The 22,195-nt window shown below is 39.4% G+C and overlaps 1 protein-coding gene across 13 annotated transcripts in view; it reads right to left on the bottom strand.

Annotated features, from left to right (window-relative positions):
* The window catches only part of ZNF521 (zinc finger protein 521), a 230,201-nt gene that overhangs the window by 191,526 nt on the left and 16,480 nt on the right, over window positions 1–22,195 (bottom strand). For 4 of the 13 annotated variants that reach the window (XM_071418408.1, XM_071418440.1, XM_071418475.1 and 1 more), the window contains 3 exons: window positions 21,107–21,169; window positions 19,997–20,056; window positions 14,241–14,420 (listed from right to left, as the gene is read on the bottom strand). In XM_071418408.1, coding sequence (XP_071274509.1) covers window positions 14,241–14,420; window positions 19,997–20,056; window positions 21,107–21,169 — 303 coding nt within the window. The remainder of the gene's footprint in view (window positions 1–14,240; window positions 14,421–19,996; window positions 20,057–21,106; window positions 21,170–22,195) is intronic. The other 9 variants (XM_071418416.1, XM_071418448.1, XM_071418483.1 and 6 more) reach the window with 3 other exon arrangements.

Below are 22,195 nucleotides of genomic sequence, written 5' to 3' on the forward strand. Positions count from 1 at the left end.
AAAGAAAGGACACTTACAGGGGAGCAGAGGAAATGTTAACAACCATTTTTACATTCAAAGTAAAATTCCTTCAGTTCCAGTATCAACAAATGCAACCATAACAAAATTATTTGTTATTACTTTAAGTCAATAACAAAATAATTAAAATTTCTTTGTCCTTTGTTTTTAAAAGATGTTGTTCTCTGCTTTTCCCATTCCCCTTCCTCAGAAGTAGGCATAAGGTTCTGATAAAACTATATACTTCATTAAGAAAATAGCTGGCAAGCCTATAAACTATGCAAATAACATTTGGATTGCAAACCACACTTACTGCACTTGGCTGATGGAAGAATGATTATTCCATGTCTCAATTCACTTAGAGTATACTGACTTCTTATATACACAAAACTTCCTGTACACCTAATAGTTACCATAGTTTGGTAAACACATTCCACACATCACAGATAAAGGCTTCAGATCCAGACTTTTCTTCCACAGAGTATCCTGTATTTATACATCCAAGAATGTTAAGGAAGGAAAAGGGTGGAATGCTGCGTGCATCTTATGGCAATTGTACTGGGGTCTGTTAACACGTGGTTTGACTTTTAAGCTATGTAATAAGAGGCAGAACCCCAAGCTTCCATGAGTGTGTATTAGAAAGCATATATTATGCCCTCTATCAAAAATTACGTAACTTGACAGCAAAATGTATAAGTAAGCCCATAATTACCTTGAGCACCTGCCACACAGTCAACCCTCTGGGCTCACAAGTCAAAATATTGTGCTAGAGCTCCCAGAGAGCACATATGAGGAGACAAGGGAGGGCCAGAATACAACTTTAGGGTTGAACACTACTCTGAGCCACTTCCCCCTTGACTCAAAATGTCTGGGACCAAGAGCCCTTGGAAGCAGAATGGTTTCCCCAGCTATGGCTGGGTGAGCAGGGCCAGCCTTCCCCTGTGCATGGTAAAAGAGCTTGTGCTGCCAAAGGGGTGACAAAGAAGAGCCACACCATTCTGCAACTCGGGACTTCCATGAGTACTGCTCACCTGGAAAGCAAAGCATCAGCCAAGTTTTGACTCTGTGTGTGTGGAATAATCCGCCCACTCTCATCTCAGAACTTGTGGCGCTTTTTGTGGACACTGAGATCCTGTGGCAATTTTCACAAGGACAGGAGGCTTGCCACGTTATTCTTGGACTGAGTTTCCTGTCTCCCCTTGCTATGTCTCATGGGTCTTAGCTGCTGTCTTCTGCAAAGCTGGCCACATTTCATGCTATTGTAGGTAAATAGTTGCACAAATTTCTTGGAACTTGGAGAATTAAAGGCCTTGTGCAATTCTTACAGGTATATAAAACATAAGGTTTCCCCCCATGCAAAGAACAATTCTGATACAGTGAACATGTATTTATTCACCATAGTCCTATTCACCACTCTCATGGATCTACTGACTGAGGTGCAGTTTCAAAACCACTGTATGAAGAAAAAATCTGTGGGAGTCAGCATACAGAGATGTTCTTTGATTTCCTATCCAAGATGATGAATTTTGTAGGAGCTAGAATTCAGCCTTTAATTTGTACTGGGCCTCGTTCCATGCCCATAGAGGAGAGCTGCACAAGTAATACAAGTAATTTTTAGGCACTTCAGGCACAGTCCAGTAACTGAAATGCAATGGAAAAGGCTCCATGCCGCTCATGAAGCCAAGTATGTATCCACAAACTCTCCCTCAACAGTATGTCAGGGCCAGCTATGCCTGCACTGACAAAAAAACGTATGCTCTGTGGAATTCCAAAAGCTCTTTTGTCCCATGCTGTGAGGGGCAATTGCTCCTACCACTTGGGAAGTTCTGATACATTCAGTGGTAGCCACAATTGTGTATTCCTAAAGAAACATTATACAAAAACTGGAGCATTTACAAAAATACTTAAAAAGTGATCAAATCAAGAATGAACCTGTTGCAATGGACGACTGTGCAAATAACAACATGGGCTGTAGACCTGAGATTGCAGCTATATTCTTGGTTCCTATAAAAAGCATCAAGTCCAGCAGAAGCTGTAGAACAAAACCAAACATTTTGAGTGAATTTCACTCTGCTATTCTTGCTGAAATACTGAGGTACTCAACAAGAATAGTAGCACTACTCTAGATATTGTAGAGGAAAAAGAGAACAAACTGTAGAAGAGTGGACTGCGAAAGAAGGGAGAACAGACAAGAAGGAGAAGCAGTGGGATATTCCAGCACCACAGAAAATCATTTGTACCCTTCTCAGCCAAAGAGAGAACTGCAGGGATACCTGACCTGCTGATAGAGAAAAAGGCAATAGAAATAAAAGCACGACTCCAGAAACCCTCAGTAAAAGAATTGAAAGTATAGAGATAACAAGGACAGAAAAGTAGTCTCAGTAGCAAGTACACTAAATAACAAGATAAAAATCAACGACATGGCAGGCAGAGAGAGTCACAAAATAGGCAGAATCTAATTTTAATAAGATAAACTGCATTCTTCCATTTCCTCAGCCTTTTCTTTACCAGGGAGCACCTGGTATCATGGCAGACGGGAAGCTTTTCTACTTTCAAACTTATCTGCCATGGGAAACTGTTTGCAGATAACTGTGGTTAATACCACAGCCTGTCACTTGTTTAGGAAGTGCTATTTGAAAACAAGTTAGTTAGGCACGGATTATTTTAAAATGACAGAGTAATAGAAAGGCAGAGATCAAGGGGGCAGGGAGAAGAATCCTGAGAGAAACAGAATGAGTATCTGAACTCTCTAGTAGAAATCCTGCCCTCTGTGAACATAATGATGACTTTTCCACTGGTTTCAGTGAAGCAAAGATTACAGACAGCAACCTACGGACAAAAATTGAAAAACGTTCTCCAGTCAGGCTTGACAGATGCCTGTGCAGAAATGATTATCCCGTAATACACAATATTCTAATCATAACATAACAGAAGGAGCAAATATTAAACCTGTTTTAAGTATTTCAAAGGCAGTTTAGAAGAATAATTAGAATCATACAGAAACCTGTGGTTATTGACACACTAAAATAGTTCAGGACAAAGAGGTGTTGCTTAGAAACTGAATTTACAGGAAAAATCGAACATGCTCAGTGTTTTGCAAAAATCCAAGTATCATTCCTGGTCATGTACTAAAGTCAGATAACAGCAAAAAGAAACAAACACATACTCATGAAAAATTAATGACATTAATTAATGTGTTAATGGTAAAACTGATGTGTTATGCACTCATGCTGAAGCCTGTATTTGTCAGAGAAAGGTGAGTTAGCAACTGCCAGTTTCATTTCCCTGTGCTTTGCTTTTACAGCTGGTAGAAGCCTTGCAAAGTACTTGAAAAACTTGACCCTTCTCCAGCCTCCCCCGCATGAGTCACTCAACCTTCCTTCAGTCATTAGACTGCACTTCCTGCTGGGATCCAGCAGTAAAACAAATGAGAGACACCAGTTATGGTCACGCTGAGGGAGGTAATAAACCAGTGACAGGTATTTTTATGAAATTTAAACCTAATTCCCATATATTATACATATCGACTAAGTGCCAATCCATGGCACTCTTATGAAGAACCCTATTTCAAAAGACATCTTGACATGCTCCAGTCCATTCCCTCTCCTGAAAGAATACTTCTCTCATTTTTACATGAAGGCAAAATAATTTCCTGCATTTTATATGCTTCAGCAATATTACAGACAAAAATATTAAATGGCTTTACTTGTACATGTATAACGACACGATTTTGATAACACTGTCAAGAGTAAATTTGAACCAAAATTTCACACATGAAGTTCCAGCCTTTCATGTCATTATCAAATCCATGACAAATACTCCTTGAGAAGTTTGAATATTTCAGAAGTTGATTGCCAGTTCATCTTTTATACTTCGTTTCAAAGATAACCTTCAGTTCTACCATGTCTTTCATATGTCTACATTTTTGGGAAACCCCAGTTTCTTCCCCCAGGAAGTAAATCCCAAATGAAGTGTCCACTGAGAGAAGTGATCACACCTAGTCAGACAAAATTAATAACAAATTTACTCTTTTCTGTCCATAGATCTTCCTGGTATTTTAGTTTCAAACTTGCCTAAAACTACACTGACTGTGCTAAAAGGGTTCCTCTCCCCATAAACTCCTTGGGTTCATTCCACAGCGTACACGAGAGACTCATTCCTTTAAACTTCAAGGAGTTCCCACTGCAGTGTAGAAGAGAAAAATTTGGAGATTATGGAATAATCATCTCCAAATCGATCAATTTCCCCTGAAGGTAAAAAACTGAAAGAAAGAAAAAAGTTGAACAGTTCCAGCTTGGCTTCTTGAAGGGAAAGTACCCCCAGGGCATGTTGTAGAATGATCCCGATCTCTTGCTCCTGATGCTTATTAAGAGGTCATAGATATCAGTTACACTACAGCATTCCAAAATGATAACCTCAGCTAAGAACTATGACCTCCTAGTACAAGTACAGGGATATAAAATTAGGAATATTAAGGGTCCACACTAAGAAAGAATTTAACTCATCTATCAGTCATTTTGGAAAAACAGTTGGGATAAATGGTATAGCTGGGGTCTTGTAAAAGACAGAGGAGCTTTAGTAAAAAGGACTGCAGGTTCCAGTGTTTTCCACAGACGCAGCACCCTGATTTCTATCTGATCATTACAATGGGTTTCCACAACAGAAAAGGTGTCTTTCTCAAAAGGCACAATATATACCTCAGAACACCCGGGGTAAATTAAAAGGTGCTTCCCTTTGTCTTAATCTAGTAACTTACTGAGAAGCAGAAACAACTTTGCAACCATGTCAAACAGAATATTATGCCAAGACAGAAATGTTTTTAAGGACCTTTGACCTTTCTGCTCCAACAACTCTCTTTTTTCCTAAAAAGTGGTTTTTTAGACCCTCCAGATGATGCTTAAAAGGATAAACAAAGCCCATATGGGTAGTGTGTTAGTGAACTACCACATTGCCTGGAAGCCTTAACACTCTACAGCTGATTGTATAAACATGAATTAAGGTTTTTCTGCAACTGTATTAAGCAAAGTGTTAAAGAGCTGTGGGGCATTTTGTTACATTTGGTTTTCAAGCTATGAATTTAACTACTGAACATATAAGTAATGATAATCTGTTGTACCTCCCATTCCGTTCATTTCAAAATGGTAATTAAAGTAAACACCAGTAATAAAAACAGCAAGTATTTCAAGAAAATTATTTTAGAAGGTGCAGGAAATTCACCACTTAAAAAGACTAATTTGTCATGGCAACAAGAGCCATTTTGTAATACACTGACAATATACTATAAATATTCCAGTAAAATAGAAGCATAAAATAAACAACAGGTATTTACTCCAAGGTAGTTGATTCTCTGAAACGCTGTATTCAGTATGGACTGTAGGTGTATATACATACATACAGGCAAGACAATCACTATTTCATTTTTAATAGTGTGTCTATTAGAATCATACACATGAATTCCCATTGTACTGGGTAAAGGTCAGGGTAGCTATGACCCTGTATCAGCAGCAGCTTTACAATTCAAAGTCTGTATTGCTGAGGACTGTGAAAAATAAGACAAGCTTGGCCACAGGATCCATATTGATTACAACAGTAATTGGAAGGAACATAGTTATCATAGGGTAAGTAATGACTATTTTTTCTTCTTCACATATGTGCCAGTGTTGATGATTCCCCTGCCCCCTCTGGTCCTTTCCCTGCAGGCAACCATCTTCCTTGGACAACGAGAATTAGGAATTTCAGCTGCATAGATCAAATAGTGATTATAGTGCTGCTTTCCCAAAATTGGAATGAGCACTGATGGTTGCGTCCTGCACAGAATGCCTGATAAAGGTCAGTGGATTACCTCATGTCATCACCTGGCAGATCTCAGAAATTGGACCCTCTTCTCAAGCAGGCAGGAGATGTCACTTGAGCACTCAGAGAACAAGGTTACTTTTCAATGGGAAAGTCACAGTAGCCAAACAGTAATGCAGAGAGATACCCTGTACTGCCCACTTGGAAATGCTGTGAGGAAACGGCTTGACCTTTAGAACACCCAGCAGTGGCTATAAATAAATGGAACAACAGACTGTCACTGTAATAAAGCAAAGTTCTGGATCCAGCCAGGGCTGATTTTCAACAGAGTGCCAGGGAGGCATTTGAACTAACTCTGAAAAAGCCAGGGAGCTGGCCAAGTCAGTGCTTCAAAACAGGGGCAGTGATGTAGGGCTAGCTTGGAAACCACAAAATATCAAAGCTAGAAGAGGTGCAATTTATGACATTATCATGGGTCCTCCCAGAACCTACCGATATTGCACTCACCCACAACAGAATGTCAGGTGCTCCCAGCTGATGCTTTCATAGTTGTATGTCAAAAAATCACCACATAGATATGTCCTCTGCTATAGCCTTGGACTATAATTGTAAGTCATACTGCTAAGCATGGCTTGGGAAGAAGACACTAAACCAAGTATATTGTTTATGTAAAATGTTGTTTTTCTCAGAGGGGAGACCTTACTGCTCTCTATAACCACCTGAAAGGAGGCTGTAGCCAGGGGAAAGTGCAGGTTGCACCCCAAGACGACCTTTTCACTGAAAGGGTGGTTAAGCATTGGAATGGGCTGCCTAGGGAAGTGATGGAGTCACCATCCCTGGAAGCATTCAAGAAATAACTGGACATGGCAATGAGTGCTATGGTTTAGTTGACAGGGTGGTGTTCACTCAAAGGCTGGACTCAATGATCTTGGAGGTAATTTTCAACCTTAATGATTCTGTGATCCTAAACCAGACTCTGGGTGACAGATACATGGTCATACTTTTAGCCAGCAAACCAGTGTACTGTTGTCCTCAAGATTCACTTTTTTCTTCAATGAAACAGTTTTACTTGGGAACTTCTGAGCAAAAGTAGTCAAAACCTTGGTTCAAGTGTTTGATGGCCAAGTCCCAGGATGGCTGGATTAATGTTCCAGACATGTATGTATGCCTTGGGTGTTAAGAGCAATTTGGACCAACTCTGCTGCCTACTCCATTTGTCCAGTAAGGTATGGATGGCTGCAAGACGAGCCTTGAGAGCCCAATACAAGATCCCAGATTATTTAAATGTGAAAGACAGCAGAGAGACAGTTCTACCAAGAACTAGACCTGGTAAGCCCTGCACTGGGGCTACCTACACCAAATCCCTTTGCCAATGAGAGACCTACAGCCTCCAGCTGAGCAGTTTCTGGTGCAGAGCAGGAGTCCTGGGCCAGCAAGGGGGTGTCTCTGTCCATGGTACTCAGTGAGGCAACGGTGCCCTCACTGGGACAGGGACGTGGGATCAGATCCAGTACCTTGACATCATGCTGGGAATTCAGGTTCCCATGGTGCAAAGTCCTTGGTGGACACGTGGAGCAGATAAGCCAACCAAAACTCTTTCTACTCTGTGCTAAGAAAATCGTCAGCCTTTTTAGTGGTAGAAAATCAGGCTAGAATAAGAGGAAAATAGGTAGAAAAACTGAGGAAAAATATCAATGAAAGATATACAGGAAGCACACAAACTCTTGGAAGACACTGCTAGCTTATTCTCCCACCTGCAAACACAAGAGTTCAGGCACTTACAATTAATACTCATGAACAGGTTTGCTATAGGGGTCCCCCAAGTCAAAAATAACAGTTCCATGATACAGACCATCAGCTGCTTTCTATTACAGGGGGTCACTGACAGACAACTCAGGAAGTGCTACAGGCTGCTTTTAAAACACCCAGGAGATGAAGATCTACTGGTTTCATGACTGATTAACAATCTTGAGAGCAGAGATTAATGGTTTCCAAGCAAAAGGGAAGAGGTTTATGCCTCCTTGCCCATGTTGGCCGTTCATCATGGATCCTCAAGATAAGCACAGGGATTTTGAAGAACAGTCAGAAGGCTGTGCTCTCTACTTTCACAGCTTCCAGCTGCAGCATATACAAGTTCCCTCCATATCTAAGAATCATTTTTACAGAATTTTGATACAAAAATCTAGGAATTTCATCTTTCAAAAATCTTCATCTATCCTCTGTAGGAGTATGAGGTTTTGCATATGAACTTCTGTATGGCAGACTCTGTATAGCCTTGGCCATTCAGCACTACATATAAATCTTCCATCCACGTCCAGTGAGAGGCTTTACATTGCTCTTGGAATTAAAAATTTAAATCTTTGGAGGCAGAGACTGTAATTACCACCCTATTCCCCTTTTCCTCCAAATATCAAGGATCTGGAGTTGCAGATGCAGGTCCTGGACCAAAATATAATGAAAGGATATGAGGCTACAAATTGCAAACTACCATGTGTGTTGGCTGGGACAAGGAACTGGAGGTGAGCAGCTGCTTTCCACTATCTGTCAAACAGAATATCATGTTGTGGAAAAGAAGTCAGAAGTTTGTGGTTCGAATCAAATGGAAAAGTAGAAGTTTGTCTCTGTAATACAGCAACTGGGAAGCCCTCTAAGGAAAGAGAGGCCTGAGCTCAAGTCCCCAGCCCAAACACTGTTTGTCTTTTATTCAATAACTGTTTAATGTAAAATCCATATGCAGTCCTTGGTGCAGGAATTCTCTAGAGAAAAAGAGTGACTCTCTCAAGTGAAGTAACTGTACTTGGCAAACAGTGCCTGGCAGTGTGCCACCAACTGCAATGAAGCAGATGAATATGCTTTTGGTGCATCATATATTTAACTTCTTAGGGTCCTTGTCCTCAGAAACACTTTGATCAAGCTCTGATTTTTCTCTGTGATGCTGAAATGACCAAGGAGCCTTGCCATATATCTTTTCTCCACAAATGTAGAGGAAACTGAAAAAATAATGACAAGAAATATAATATATTTGGCCAGAATTCTTTTGCTAGCAGGAAGAACTGCTCTAGCCAGGATATCAAAGCATGGTAACACCAAGTGTTCACAAGATTTATCTTGTAGTCTCACTGTGCACAGCATACATCCTTTGGGACAAAATCCCCTGGAAAGTTTTCAAGTGTTCTAGTAAAGGAGATGATCCTGGTGTTACCAACTCATTTAGAAAGATGAAAGATTCCTGAGCACTAGGAAGAAAAGAAAAAGAAAAACAAAAAGTGAAAAGAGAAGAGAAAGAAAAGAAAAGAAAAGAAAAGAAAAGAAAAGAAAAGAAAAGAAAAGAAAAGAAAAGAAAAGAAAAGAAAAGAAAAGAAAAGAAAAGAAAAGAAAAGAAAAGAAAAGAAAAGAAAACCATTACAGTGGAATCTCCACTGCCTCCTGTTTGCTAAGTCCCTGATCACTCACAGTGCATGCTGTCTGTGAAGCTGTTAGGTAGCACAAGCTCTCATATGTAGACATGAAAGTAGGTTTCTCAGGATGATGATGAAAATTAATTTTGGTCATAATTAGAAAAACAGAAATACTGATTTATCTAAGAATTCCCACCCTTGGGATACTCCAGTGCTGATGGAGACCAGCACTCAGAACAATGGGCCCCTAACACAGTTCTGGAATTCTTTTCAGATGGCATCAGAGAGGAACCTCTGAGCAAGGCAGGACTGCATCTCTTCTTTGGCAGAGGACACACAGCTATGACCAATAACGTTTTCAATATCAGAAACAGCTTAGGTGATAACAGGAACAGGCTATCAGCTCTACCTGACACACTTACTCAACCTGTCAGAGCTCTAGAACTAAGCTAAGACCAAAGCATAAAATGGAGTCTACCTGACCACCTAAAGGTAAAATAAATATCCCCAGTGGAGATATACCTCATGTATTTTCCCTCAGAATACCCTTAGCCTTGAAGCTATGACTGCATATGATTCAGTAGCCTGCTTTCAGGCAAGTTTTATGGCCTGTGACGCCAACAGGGACAGTAGGAAAGTCCTGTGACATGCACTGTGTCTACTCATGTTCAGGCATGGCAGAATGTGTGCCAGCACGTCCACTGCTGCTGAGTTATTCAGCAACTAGATTGTTCACTGCATGTTTATGCTCCTTGTTCTAGTATTACTCTGGTTATGGCTGAGATTTCTGATGCCAAAGTGACATACAGGATCTAGAAGGGTACCAAGCTTGAGCTGGATACCTCTGCACACAGAGCCAGCCAGTGGGGAGGCAGTTCTCACATAGACATGGGAGACTGCATAAAGCAGGATCCCTGAGGACTGAAAGGGAAAATAAACAGCACAAAGCACTGTGCAGGGAAAAGGGATTATAAATCAAGCTGGAGACAATAAAAGAAAGTGTATGACACATTGTGTCCTACCAACAGCACATATGGCAGCAATGCAAAAGGTTAAGTGTCCTTTCCTGATGGTAGAAGAAGAGAGAAGGTGCAGTTGAGGGTTTCTCAGTACTGCACCATATTTGATACTGCATTCAAATTCCCCCAGTGAGATCCAAACTGACATATTCTAGAAAGGTATCAGGATCATAGCCATGCTAATTGGACCCTTTGCTTATAAACATAGAGGATGACAATGTGCAAGTGGCTTGAGTTATTAAATAAAAGCTGCAGGAAGAATACAGTGTGAAAAGCATTAACATCAGAGAGAAGCACTATTAAATCCATATTTTTATTGCCAATCTTTTGTAATGACTAAATGAATATAGTTCAGCATCTTATTTATCCTTGGTTACAAATATCGCAAAGAATTTTTTGGAACTTTTCCCCCCATTTATCCATTATCTGTATTCCATAAACATCACAGGAATTGTCAGCAATTAACATAAATAAATCATCACCTTTTCAGAGAAAGCTTCAGTACAAGAATTTCAGATGGTAGCAAAAAATATTACTAAATAGCTCATGAAGAGCCTGTTCCATCCCCCAGTGAAGTCAATGGGAATCTTTTCACTGACTTCAATGGACACTGGATCAGACCCAAATTGAAAAGATCAATAGCGCACACATTAGGATAAAAGAGCAGCTATGCCCTCCTCCAGAAAAAAGGACATGAGTTCAATTCAAACAACAGATTACAGAAAGGAACCAGTTGGGGAGGACTTTTTTCTCCTCCTTTGAAAAAATCTGCAAGAGCACAGCAATTCAAGATCCTGAGAGCTGAATCTCGCAGAGTTGTAAGTAACTCTCATCTTCCACTGTCCTCTGAATAGGTGGGGGTGACTGACACTTTGAGAGATTGGGAGCACTGTTTAATAAACCAGCTCCCTTCTCCTCATTCCAGTCTTTGGTTGAGAGTACAGAATGAAGATTCAATAAAGCAATTTTACTCCTTCCACTGAACTGTCAAAACTTCAGGGAAACACATGTGATATTTTCAAATGCAAAAACTAGAAGCTGGAGTATCAATTTGAGAAGCTTAAGTGACAGGTCCAATTCTCAAGCATGTTACAAGGTTGGTAGAACTAGGGGCAGTCAAGACACTGTGACACACAAATGTCATGTTTCATATTCAGAGTTTTACTAGAGGGTTGCCTTAAGCCATTGTGTTTTCATCCTGTTTGTTCCATCAACATAACTGTTGATTTTACCCAATATAACTGAATGGAAAAAGACCATACCACTGGACCAACATGCACAGTTCGCAAATTCTCTCAGTGCTGCTCCCTATGCATCTCACAGAGCATCTCAGTGAAGCTCAGGAAAATCCAGACAAGCTGCAGCAGCTGGCCCAGCCATCTGAAGAAAAGGGTTTGGAGGGCTTCACAACTTATTTACATCATGGACATCTTAGGTAACTCTTCCCTGCCTGAGACTCAGACTGGAAAAAATCTCATCAAGACAGAAGATACATTCTGCCCTTCTCCAGAGAGGACACAGTTGATAGAAACAGCAGAATACAATTGGAAAAAGGAATTTTTTTAAACCTTTTCCCTTTTATTAACAACTTAGTGACAGACATGTTTGCAGTCTTATGAGTTAACACCTTAGAGTGTCTCCTAATTTCAGTGGGACTCCTGCAAAAGGAGACAACCAGAACAACTATGTAAGACCCTGTGGCATCAGAGGACTGCGATGAGAAAGAGAGGAGCAACCAGCCCTTCTTGATAACACTTTCTTTAAAAAACCTTTGAGCATGGCACCCAAAGGTGCCTGTGGAAGAGAAAGACAAAAGTCCAGGGAGTTTGATTAAAATGCTAAAATCAAACCTTATTTTTGTCAAATATATATTGTGTTTCAGAAAAGAAAGGCTTCTTTCTGTCAAATGTTTGTCACAGATTATCTAAAATAATCTCATCCAATGAGGTTTTTTTGAATGGTGTGTTCTTAGTGTGAGGTCACATATGCACCCTAGGACCCTGCATGGAAAAAATAGTATTTTTTTGCTTAAGAAAAAATCCTCAACTCCAGGCACATCATTCAGGCCCCTTTTTCAACTCTAAGGGTGTATTTAGGTCATTTATATTTAGAAACAGAGGACAGTTGGCTTTTTGTCAACTTTGTACTCCAGAAGGGTGTGTAGTTTCAGTTTTTGTTCACTTCATTAGCTTTCAAACAGCCTGGTCTCTACCCATTCACTATCACAAGTTTCCTTGAAAGAGAGGCAAAGATATTTTTAGGAACTTAAACAATTTCCTTCAAGATTAATTTTTATTTCCCCATCCTCTGCTATCGTATATGTGCCTTCCAACCTTCACACATGCACCTCAGCATCTTTATTTTCACTCTCATTTAGCAACACAGCTCTCAGCAAGAACTGCTAGTTCAGGAGCAGTGGTCCAGGATTCTTCCTATTTACTGCTCCCCTCACCTGCTTTTCTTCAGTTTCTTAACCCAACTGTTCAAGCATTGTTTAATGCCTTCTGCTTGCAGCTTCAAAGCAGAGAAAACACTTGGTAGAAGGGGGCAGCAACTAACTAACCAGAAAGGAGAGACAGCTGTATCAGAACAAGGTAAAAAACCCACAGGGATGAATAAATGGGATCTGAGACAGTGAAGGGGAGAGTAAGGGGACTCAGGCAGAGTGAGTGCTTTCTGGGAGAGGAAAGGAAGAGACAAGTTAAGCCACTAATTTTTCAACACAGAAAGAGAAAAAGAAGGAAGTATGAAGAAAAGGAGAGAAAAATGTTTAAGTTATTTCAAGTCAAGAGAGAATATCTGTACTGCCAGAAATCATGAGCACTGTAGAAAAATACATTCTGGAAGTTTGCAGGAGTGATTAGAAAATGATTGAATTGATTGTATCTCAAGTCAGAAATACATTTTACAGGCAAGAAAAGGCAAAGCAGTATATTAATAAAAGTAAATACTTTTTGCTGCAGCAGATTTTCATCTTCCACAATTTGAAGTGAGGATTAAAATCATTTGACAGATCCACATTACTTCCTCAACCTTTTTCTGCTCCTGCCCACTTATTCCTCTTCTGCCCGTCATCTTTTCATCCTCAAGAGTGGTACTGCTATCTGACTTTTATGTCTCATTCTGACAGGGCTTAGCCTATGGACCTATTGGAACTAAAACTCAAGAAAGCTCTCCAAACATGAGCACACACAGACACTTTCTAAAAGCATTCCCAAATGGAAAGGAAATTTTCTTACTTACAAAGTCATAATAAAGAAAGGTTTTTAACAAAACTCCACTACACAACAAGTGCATTTTACGCTGTACAGGCTAAAAATAAATCACTAATTAAAAATGTAAGTTTGCCTTTCTCTTGATACTGAGCCTGTTTGGACTTACAGTGTGTACCATAACAAAAATCTACTATATTTAAATTTAACACATTTCACATGGTTTTCTCAGTAAGGGGGCTCTCTACAACAATTTCAAAGAGAAATCTAGGTCGTAGATAGGTCCATTCACCCTGCTCTACTTAATTCAGGAGTATCTGATCAGCACTCAGTTCTGCTCCTTCACTGAAGCCGAGATCTTATTTTCCCCTCTAACAATTTGCTTAATTCCTCTCAACTTTCAGTTACTGATTACTGTACAGTCATTTGTAGCTAACAGATTAGAGTAACACAACATCCAGCTCAGATCTGCAACAGGCCATTGTGTAAATTCATTCATTATGTGACATTATGCCACTTAAGCCCCACTTACAAATGCCCTCTGAATTTACAAGTGACCTAGCAAAATACACGTAGAAGCAAAGCATGGAAAGCTGTACTATATGAATCTAGAAAACAAACACAGCAGTCATATATCCTTTGATATTAAGGAAATTTATAATGCTCTATTTACAGCATAATCCTATCCCAAAATCTGTTTATAAAGGTCTCAACCAAGCATTCAAGTGCAGGAATAAAATAACTGAAAAAAGAGGGGTATCAGAAGCAGAGGATGGGAATCAGAAATAGAGCAGTGCCACAAAGTGATAAGTATTGTTTACCTGTCAGTTGACATTGATTAATCTTGTGTTCTGTGATATCGCTCAGTGACTCAAACACCTGGAGGCAGCTGTCACAGCTGTGCACAGCTTCTTCTTCTAACTCCTCCCCTTCATCCGGCCTTTTCTTACAGTCTAGCACATCTCCATCTTCTGCCTTGTCTTCTAGTTTACAGTTAGGGTCTGAAAGAAAATCAAGACTGTGATGTCAGGCGTGTAAGAAGAGAACACTCAAGAAGAAAAAAAAAATCAAAATAGGTTGTTGTGCTAATGATGAGAAGAAAGCTATTTGGCATGAGCCTGCAGCACACTGTAGAATTTATTGCTAAATAAGCAACAGAGGCTTTTTTCCTTTCTTTTTTTTTAATCTCAATGAAAAGCAAATTTCCCTTCTACTCCCACAAATGCAGCTCCGTTTCTCACTCAGGCTATTCTTCCATGCTTCAGTGTTAGAATAGTCAATTTTATCACAGCTATTGAAGCTGTTTTGATCATCATAAGAAAGGATAAACCACCTATGCAATTAGGTTTTCAATGAAAAGAAAAATCAGATCAATGAGTGTGCAGGAACTTCTTTTCACTGTTAACTACAGCGTTTCACAGGAAATTACCAGAATTAAGAGACTAACAAATTTGATTTACATAAACATGAAATTAATCTTGATTTTACAACCCACTCCAATACTCCATCACCACACTATTTGACACAAACAAAGCCCTGGAAAGCTTACCCTGGGTCAAAATGCTACTCATGCTCTGAACTTGTGTATGAATTAAAGACAGTGCTCATCAAGTTCTTGTGTTTGCCAGATTATGGAAAAATGGAAACTAACTACTCTAGTATAAAAGCTACAGAGTGCACAGAGAAAGCTTTATCTGTTTGACATATTAACAGGCATTTGGGGGATAGCAGGATAGCTCCAGTCTCAGATCAGCAGTCCTAAGACCAGCTGAAGCTTTTAACTAGAAGAAACGTGCAGCCTCACCACCGACCCATGTGTGCAGAGACACCTCACAGCTCACTGCACTGCCTCAGCTCTGCAGATGACCAGCTCAGTGAGATTATGTGTAGCCTAGAACTTTTCTTCCTCCTCTGAGGAGGAACACAGTAGCTTTAACTACTCCTGACTTTTTGCCCATTTTACTAAAAGCTTCCTTCAAAGACAGAAATAAACCAATCTGTCTTTCCTAATAAAGCAAGCTGGCACTTAACTTTGTTTTTCCTTGGGAACCACAGTACAACAAGTGAAATGCAGAAGAGAAACGGTTGTGCACATTCCAGCAAAAGGAATGCAAGTGTTTCACCACTTTTCCCTTTTCTGCTTTGGCTGCCTCATCTTTCCTTTTAGATATTTGAGAGAGCTGAGACTGAAACAAGTCATTTTAGAAAACAAGGATGAACTCCTATAATAATAGGATATTGTGCAAGTACATTTTAAGATGCTACACTCTTTAGCCAAGCGAGTGAGTAACCAGGAGTAGGCTCCCTGGCCAGGGGAACAGAGAGGTGGTATCTGTGAACACACTTTATTTGGAATTGATTAGGATCATTCACAACTCCTTGGAAGAAGAGAAACTAGAGCATGCCAATGCAACATTCATATTGGGGTATAGTGGTGTGTGAAGAGAAGGAGGAAGGCAATTCCACTTTAAATCACTCACATCACTCTCAGAACCCTACAGTCATATGGGCACAGCCATTCCTGTGTTTCTTGCTGCCCACAACCAAGGTCAGAGCTCTCATAATCTCTCTGTCTTCTCTGGTCCATACTGCTGCACCCTGCCCTTCAACTGTGCAAACACAGATGGACCCGCAAGCAGAAACTGGAAATGACCCATGTCAGGAAGTCTTTCTCATGCCATGTGGCTTGTGATCAAAACCAAGGAATTTCTTTGACAGGGGTAAAGGGCAGTGTTTATTTTTAAGGGAATTATATTACAGAGAGAAACCAGATTATTTTTTTTAAATAAAAAACACATTCTGAAAGCAAAAATACATTTGCTGTACAAACGCCCTGTCTATACACTGAGTCCTTACATGACAAATTACATCCACAAGGTTCTTTCAAGAGTGGAAATTTCCACTTGGGCAGCTACTTCCAAATAGAAAAGTAGCCTGCACATGTCCAAACCGAAAAAGGTATGCTAATTATAAAAAGACACTATGGTATTTTAGACATTATTGAATATTTTAAATCTAATAACTTCCATTGCTTCCTCATTTTCCAAAATAGTTTGAAAGATTAATAAATGTAGCTAAGAGATCCCCAAGTTCTAAACAGCTCAGAAAATGAAATAATTGTCTTAACTGTTGCAAACTGACCCCAACATCATTAAACACTTGTTGGAAGGCAGCAGGCGCACACTGCATACTATTAGTTGTTCAGCTCAAGCTCCCAGTTTCATCTCATAAAATTGACAGCACTCAGGGAAATGTGGGCACTAGGTCTGAATTTTAACATGAGTATTTAAATGCTGCACATAAAGTTTACAGACCTGTTTGTTTTAAAATAAGGGTAGTGTCTGACTCTGCTCTAAGTATGGTGCTGAAGGAAAGAAAAGGGAGGGGAGGGAATACTTGAGACTCACTATTCAGAAACACTTGCATTTTACAGGAATTCAGCAACACACACACAAACGTAGGCACACATGCAGCCCTTAGTGCACAAAAGCCTAAAGGATCACTCAATTTAAAGCTTCATACTTAGCGACCAGTTATTAAAATTAGAATCATTTTAAGACTAATAATGTTTTGCTTCTCCTTCTGCATTTGCAGATATAAACTCTACAGGGACAGAAGTCAGTCAAGCTTATTCCCTTCTGCTGCAACTTTAGAATACATGCTCTAGCCAACTGGCACATTTGTTTTTAGGTCAACACTTAAGTGGGACCCTCTGGGACCTAGGTTCGAGTTTAGCCTATGACAGCTTTGTGAAATGAGTTCTGGCAGTCTCAGCCCCTCTCAATGAATGTATTTCCACTGTGATCTGCTTCTGTGAAGAGATGTCACCATCAAAATAAAAAGATGTTTAAAGAGAGCAAATACCATTTGGAGGTTTTGTGAATAGATAGCTGCTCTGTTTCAACAACAAATATCTTCCATCAAGAGCTGGTCTAACCTTAAATACTTACTTAAATTGAGGATAAGCTGCCTTATTTGAGCAGCTCTTTTGGAAGACTAGAATAAAATATTTTATAAATACAATATGCATTCATCTGTACTTTCTCCTTAACCTCTTGTTCAAAGCTCAGGCTCATATATAGGCTTCAAGGCAAATGTCATTCATCTCCCACATTTCTTTCTCCACACTATCTGCAACAATCACAGCCACAATTCCCTCAATAAGATGGTGTTCATAGTAAAATTACTTTTCTCAACATCTGTGAACACCACTGTGATTTCCAGAGGCTTCTCTGCCCTATTTTGGAGGCTGCTTGTGCACCAACTGAAATTTTTCAATACCCATCAGCAAAACAATACACGCACATCCTCTCCACCTTCAGATACCATTGGAAATTATCTAGTGTAGAAATGAATGAAAGTTGCTTTTTTGGAAGAGAAATAAATTCTGCCTATTAAGGCACTTTAAAAAAATAAGAGAAAGAACAGTTGTCTTCTCTTCCTAATTATGTTAACATTATTTATAAATGGAAATTAAAAGAAGCATGATTTTCTCATTACTATGTTCCCTGGCAGGTGGTTCCCTCCTTCCCTTCTTCCTCCTTCTCATAAGGGATGTTATTGCTGTAACTTGGTCTAATAAAACTGCAACTTCGGGGAAAATGAAAAATTGCATTGGTTTAAAAGTGTTGGAGGCAATAAAGCCATGGACTTCAATTAATTTCAAGTATGGGAGCGGTTTAAGGCCAACCAGCAGAAATTCTATTCTGCCCATGTAAAAATGAGGTTTCACCACATTTACTTTTTATAACCCATATAAAAGTCAAGTAAAAGTAATGAATATCTAAAAGTCATCTCAGTGGACTGGCAAAGACTGTCAGACTGTCTGTATTCTTGAAACTCATCTTACATATTTCTGCCTATGCTGCAAGGATCCATAGATAATCCCAACTAAAACATCAAACTACCAAGAAAACAGCCTCCTTTCCAATCCATTTCACTGCCTTGCAGTAGACCTCCTTCCAAGCCACTTCTGCATGGAAAAGTGCTGGCAGAAGAAAGGAAAACTTAGATCATGTGGTTATAATTATTACCAGGCAAGGAATATTTCTTCAGCTCAGTGGTAAAGTAAAACTCTGTCGCTCTCTGCTCCCAATAGTGTCCATCGCAAAACAACTGCCTCATTAAATCTCTGCAGTAAGATTAATATGCCGTAGCTGCACTACATTATAACTTGGTACTCTATAAAAAGCACATTTAATGGTTAGAGCCAGAGCTTAGATACAAAGTATTACTATAAAAACTTCTGGCAGTGTGTACACAGTGCAGGCCTTCTGTACTGCTTGCTCTATCAGGTTTTTTGTTTTTTAATATTGGCACTGCATTCCTGCTATGGAGAAAAACAGAATGCTAAATCCTGCCTAGAAATAAACAGAGAACAACACAGGACATGATGGTAAATAAAGAACTAGCAATGCAACTTAACCACTGAGAATTATTTTAAGACCAAAAAAAAAAAAAAAAAGCAGAAGAGCCACCATTCCTTAACACTGATCTCTGGTTTTGCAGTTGCTTATTTTTCAACTTCTTGTGTCCAAAGCAGGACAAGTTGGCTTTTTTCAAGAATTTGCAGATAGTTAAATGGAGACACATATATGCTGAAAAGAGTTGGAGAAATTTCCCATTAAAAAGGCAAAGAACTCCCTTGCTTTTATTTACTCTCTTCAAACAACCTGCTTTATGCACAAAGCCATTAGAAACTATAAAAGGCACCAAACCCACAGGAAACACCCAGAAATATAAAGTTGAAGAAAAAATTAACTGCATTCTTCACCTTCATGAGAGGAATAACTCCAACTGTTCTCAAACAGATAATATACAAGTATTCAGACATGACTAGCCTTCTAGGAATATTCTTAAGGAGCCAGCCCTTACTCCAAAAGGTGACCTCAGCTGAATGAATAAGACTATGCAGATGAGTCAGTCCTTCTCTTCAGATAAAATTCTGTGAAACCAGTACCAAAGACAGAAACAAATTATTTCTTGCATTCTCCAACCATGTTAGAGAACAAAGAAGCCCTTGTCATTTTGGGGAATTAAAAATTATTGCTTCATGATTATTAACAATATTTTTCCCAGTGATCCTGACTCAAACAATAGTTTTGTCCACCCAATCTTACTTAATAAAATTAAAGAGCCCCTAATTAATCTCTGTCAAGAAATTATACAAACATTCTTTAAAGAAATCACCCCTATCCACATATTTTAGAAATACAGAAATAGCTTAAATGAAACTAATAATGAAGTTATCTGAAATGGCATGGGGGGGTGGTTACATGGGGAATGTAGAGAAGGATTAAATTTAACAAAAAAGGAAATAAGAAAAAATGAAAAGCATGCTGTACTTTAGAAACATCTCACTTTCAGTCAGCTGACCTACAAAAGGCAGAATTTCTAATTGTCAGAAATTGAAAGGTAAGGGGAGAGAAACATTATTTTCTATTGCAAGCCCCAAGAATGCATTCTAAGCTGAAACAGAGACAGAAGAGTGCAGGCTCTGCAAACACACCCCGATACCAAAATCCCTCACACTGTTGTCAAATGGAAAGCAAGCACTAATGAAGGAATTCAGCATTACCAGTCTGTGCGGCTGTGTGTCCCACACCTGCCTGATGGTCCTCTGTTTCATTTTCTTCTACTGTCAGACAAAGGTAAACAAAACAAAAACAAAACAAACAAAAAAGATGTTAGGTAGGTAGCTGAAGTGTTTGAAGCATCTTTACACCAGCCTCAGTTCTGAAAGCCAGCAATGCTTGCACAACACGGGCAAGAAAAGCTGCACTGCAAAGTGCGAAAGTGGAGACCAGACCAAGACAGAATACATTGCTGTATGGAAGCTACAAATCTGAAAGCAGTGTGACCAAATCTTTTTCATGGCTTAAAAAAACAAATCCAATTTCCTCTGGGATATTTGTCTTCAATGCACTTTACTGTATTTGATTACGGATCTAAATAAGAGAACAATTATGGGCTTTAGGATTCTGCTTGCTCCACACAGATAAGAGAAAGCCTTCTCCTGGCAGATGGGAGAGGTGTGTGTGCTAGTTCACACATAAGCTTTAAAAAATAGTAATAATCCTATATTCAGTAGCAAACATCTCAGCAGTGCAGACAGCCTTGCAAAGGAGAACTAACCCCATGCTGTTTTACTGTATATACCATGCCAGCATCTTTCCCTTGGCTCACAGCTTTCCAGAGCAGTAGAACTAAAAACAATACAATTCTTGTCAGATTCACTATTCAAAACTTGTTGGGTGAGTGAACCTAACAAGAGCCATTCTGTTGCTACTTTGAAAAATTAGAGAGCGCTGTTCTCTTACGTTCTGATACGATGCCTAAGTAAGATTGACTCTCCCAAAGCAAAAGCAAGGGAAGAGCTAAAATGCAGAACCATTTCCTTTTTATTCTCCCAAAGACCGAGTTCTTTGAGTCAGAGAACAGCAAAGAGAAAAGAATTCATTCTGCCTCCACAGGGGAAAAAGCTGAAAGGGGAAAGACTGCACTTCTGCAGCATTTCCACTCCCAAGAATTCAGATCTCAAAAAATAATCATGCAACTGAATTAAAAGTCCAAAGAGTTGAGGCATTTTTCCTGGTTCTTGGGACAAGAGAGTGCAACACTTAGGGGTCACATATAAATCTAGACATATATGCAAAAGAAGAGATACATATACACACTCCACAGGTACCTCTTTTCCTCCTCCGCCAACCCCAAGGCTTCATACAACTGGTTGTTTCTAGAATCTGAGTTTCTAGAAAAAAAACACCAGTTTTCATAAGGACACTCTCAGAACACCAGAAACTTGTAATACAGTGCATATATCAGAAAGAGTCAAGTACAATCTCTGAAGGACTCTAAACAATCTATATCTCTATCCCAGAGCTGTGGCTAGCAAGCAAACTCTTCTCAGCTACAGAGATCTGACAAAAGTTTCCCCATCCCTGCAGTCAGTCCAGTATTTCACAAAATATGACTTTATGAGCTAATTTATGAGCTCAACTTGTGTTTTGCAGCCACGATGTTAGCAGTACCTCAGCTGTGATAACACTGTAGGATTTTCTTTGTTACACTGAAGCAGTCATCCCAGCATCCTCACAGCTGAAGGAAACAGGTCAGACAAAGAAAGCAGTGGGAAAAGCTCACGAAAAGCTGAGGTTTGGGGAACGCGTGGTCCAACACAAACTAAGCTAAATAGAAAGATTTTTCTCTAAGGTAGCACAGATCAGTAAATTTCATTAATAAAGCAAGAAAAATAATGAATAAAACTAGTATACAATTAAAAAAAAAAAAAAGATACCATCTATTGTGACCCCCTCAAAATTCCCAGGAAAACCTCTGCAGCAGCCTAATCTGATCCTATTTATGTCCATCATTTGCTGCTGATATATTTCCAAAAAATGTACTTAAGAAAAAGCTCTAAAACTGAAAATGAGTCCACTCTTCCATCCCTCAGGAGGAAACTCACTTTGATTATCACTACCTACTGATCAGCCTTATTAAAGGTTGTAGATGTATCTGCTGTCCTCAACCATGGTAAATGTCCCTTCTCGGTTCAAAAATGCAGTTTAAGAACTCTACCATTTCTTAACTTTCAAGATGGAATTGAGGTCTTCAAACATGAACTTTTTAATAACTGATTCCCAAGTGGCTACCTGCTGAGAAGTAAACAAGATCTCCACTATAAAGTGTAAACCAAAATGAAAGAGTTAATTTTTTCTGCTCTTCTGTCCTCAATGTCTACTGCCACCAGCTGCAGTACCAGAATCTCTCACTGCTC

Source organism: Agelaius tricolor, unplaced genomic scaffold, assembly GCF_023055355.1.
Source record: "Agelaius tricolor isolate 1412-34295 unplaced genomic scaffold, bAgeTri1.0.p SCAF_2, whole genome shotgun sequence".
Classification (NCBI taxonomy): domain Eukaryota; kingdom Metazoa; phylum Chordata; class Aves; order Passeriformes; family Icteridae; genus Agelaius; species Agelaius tricolor.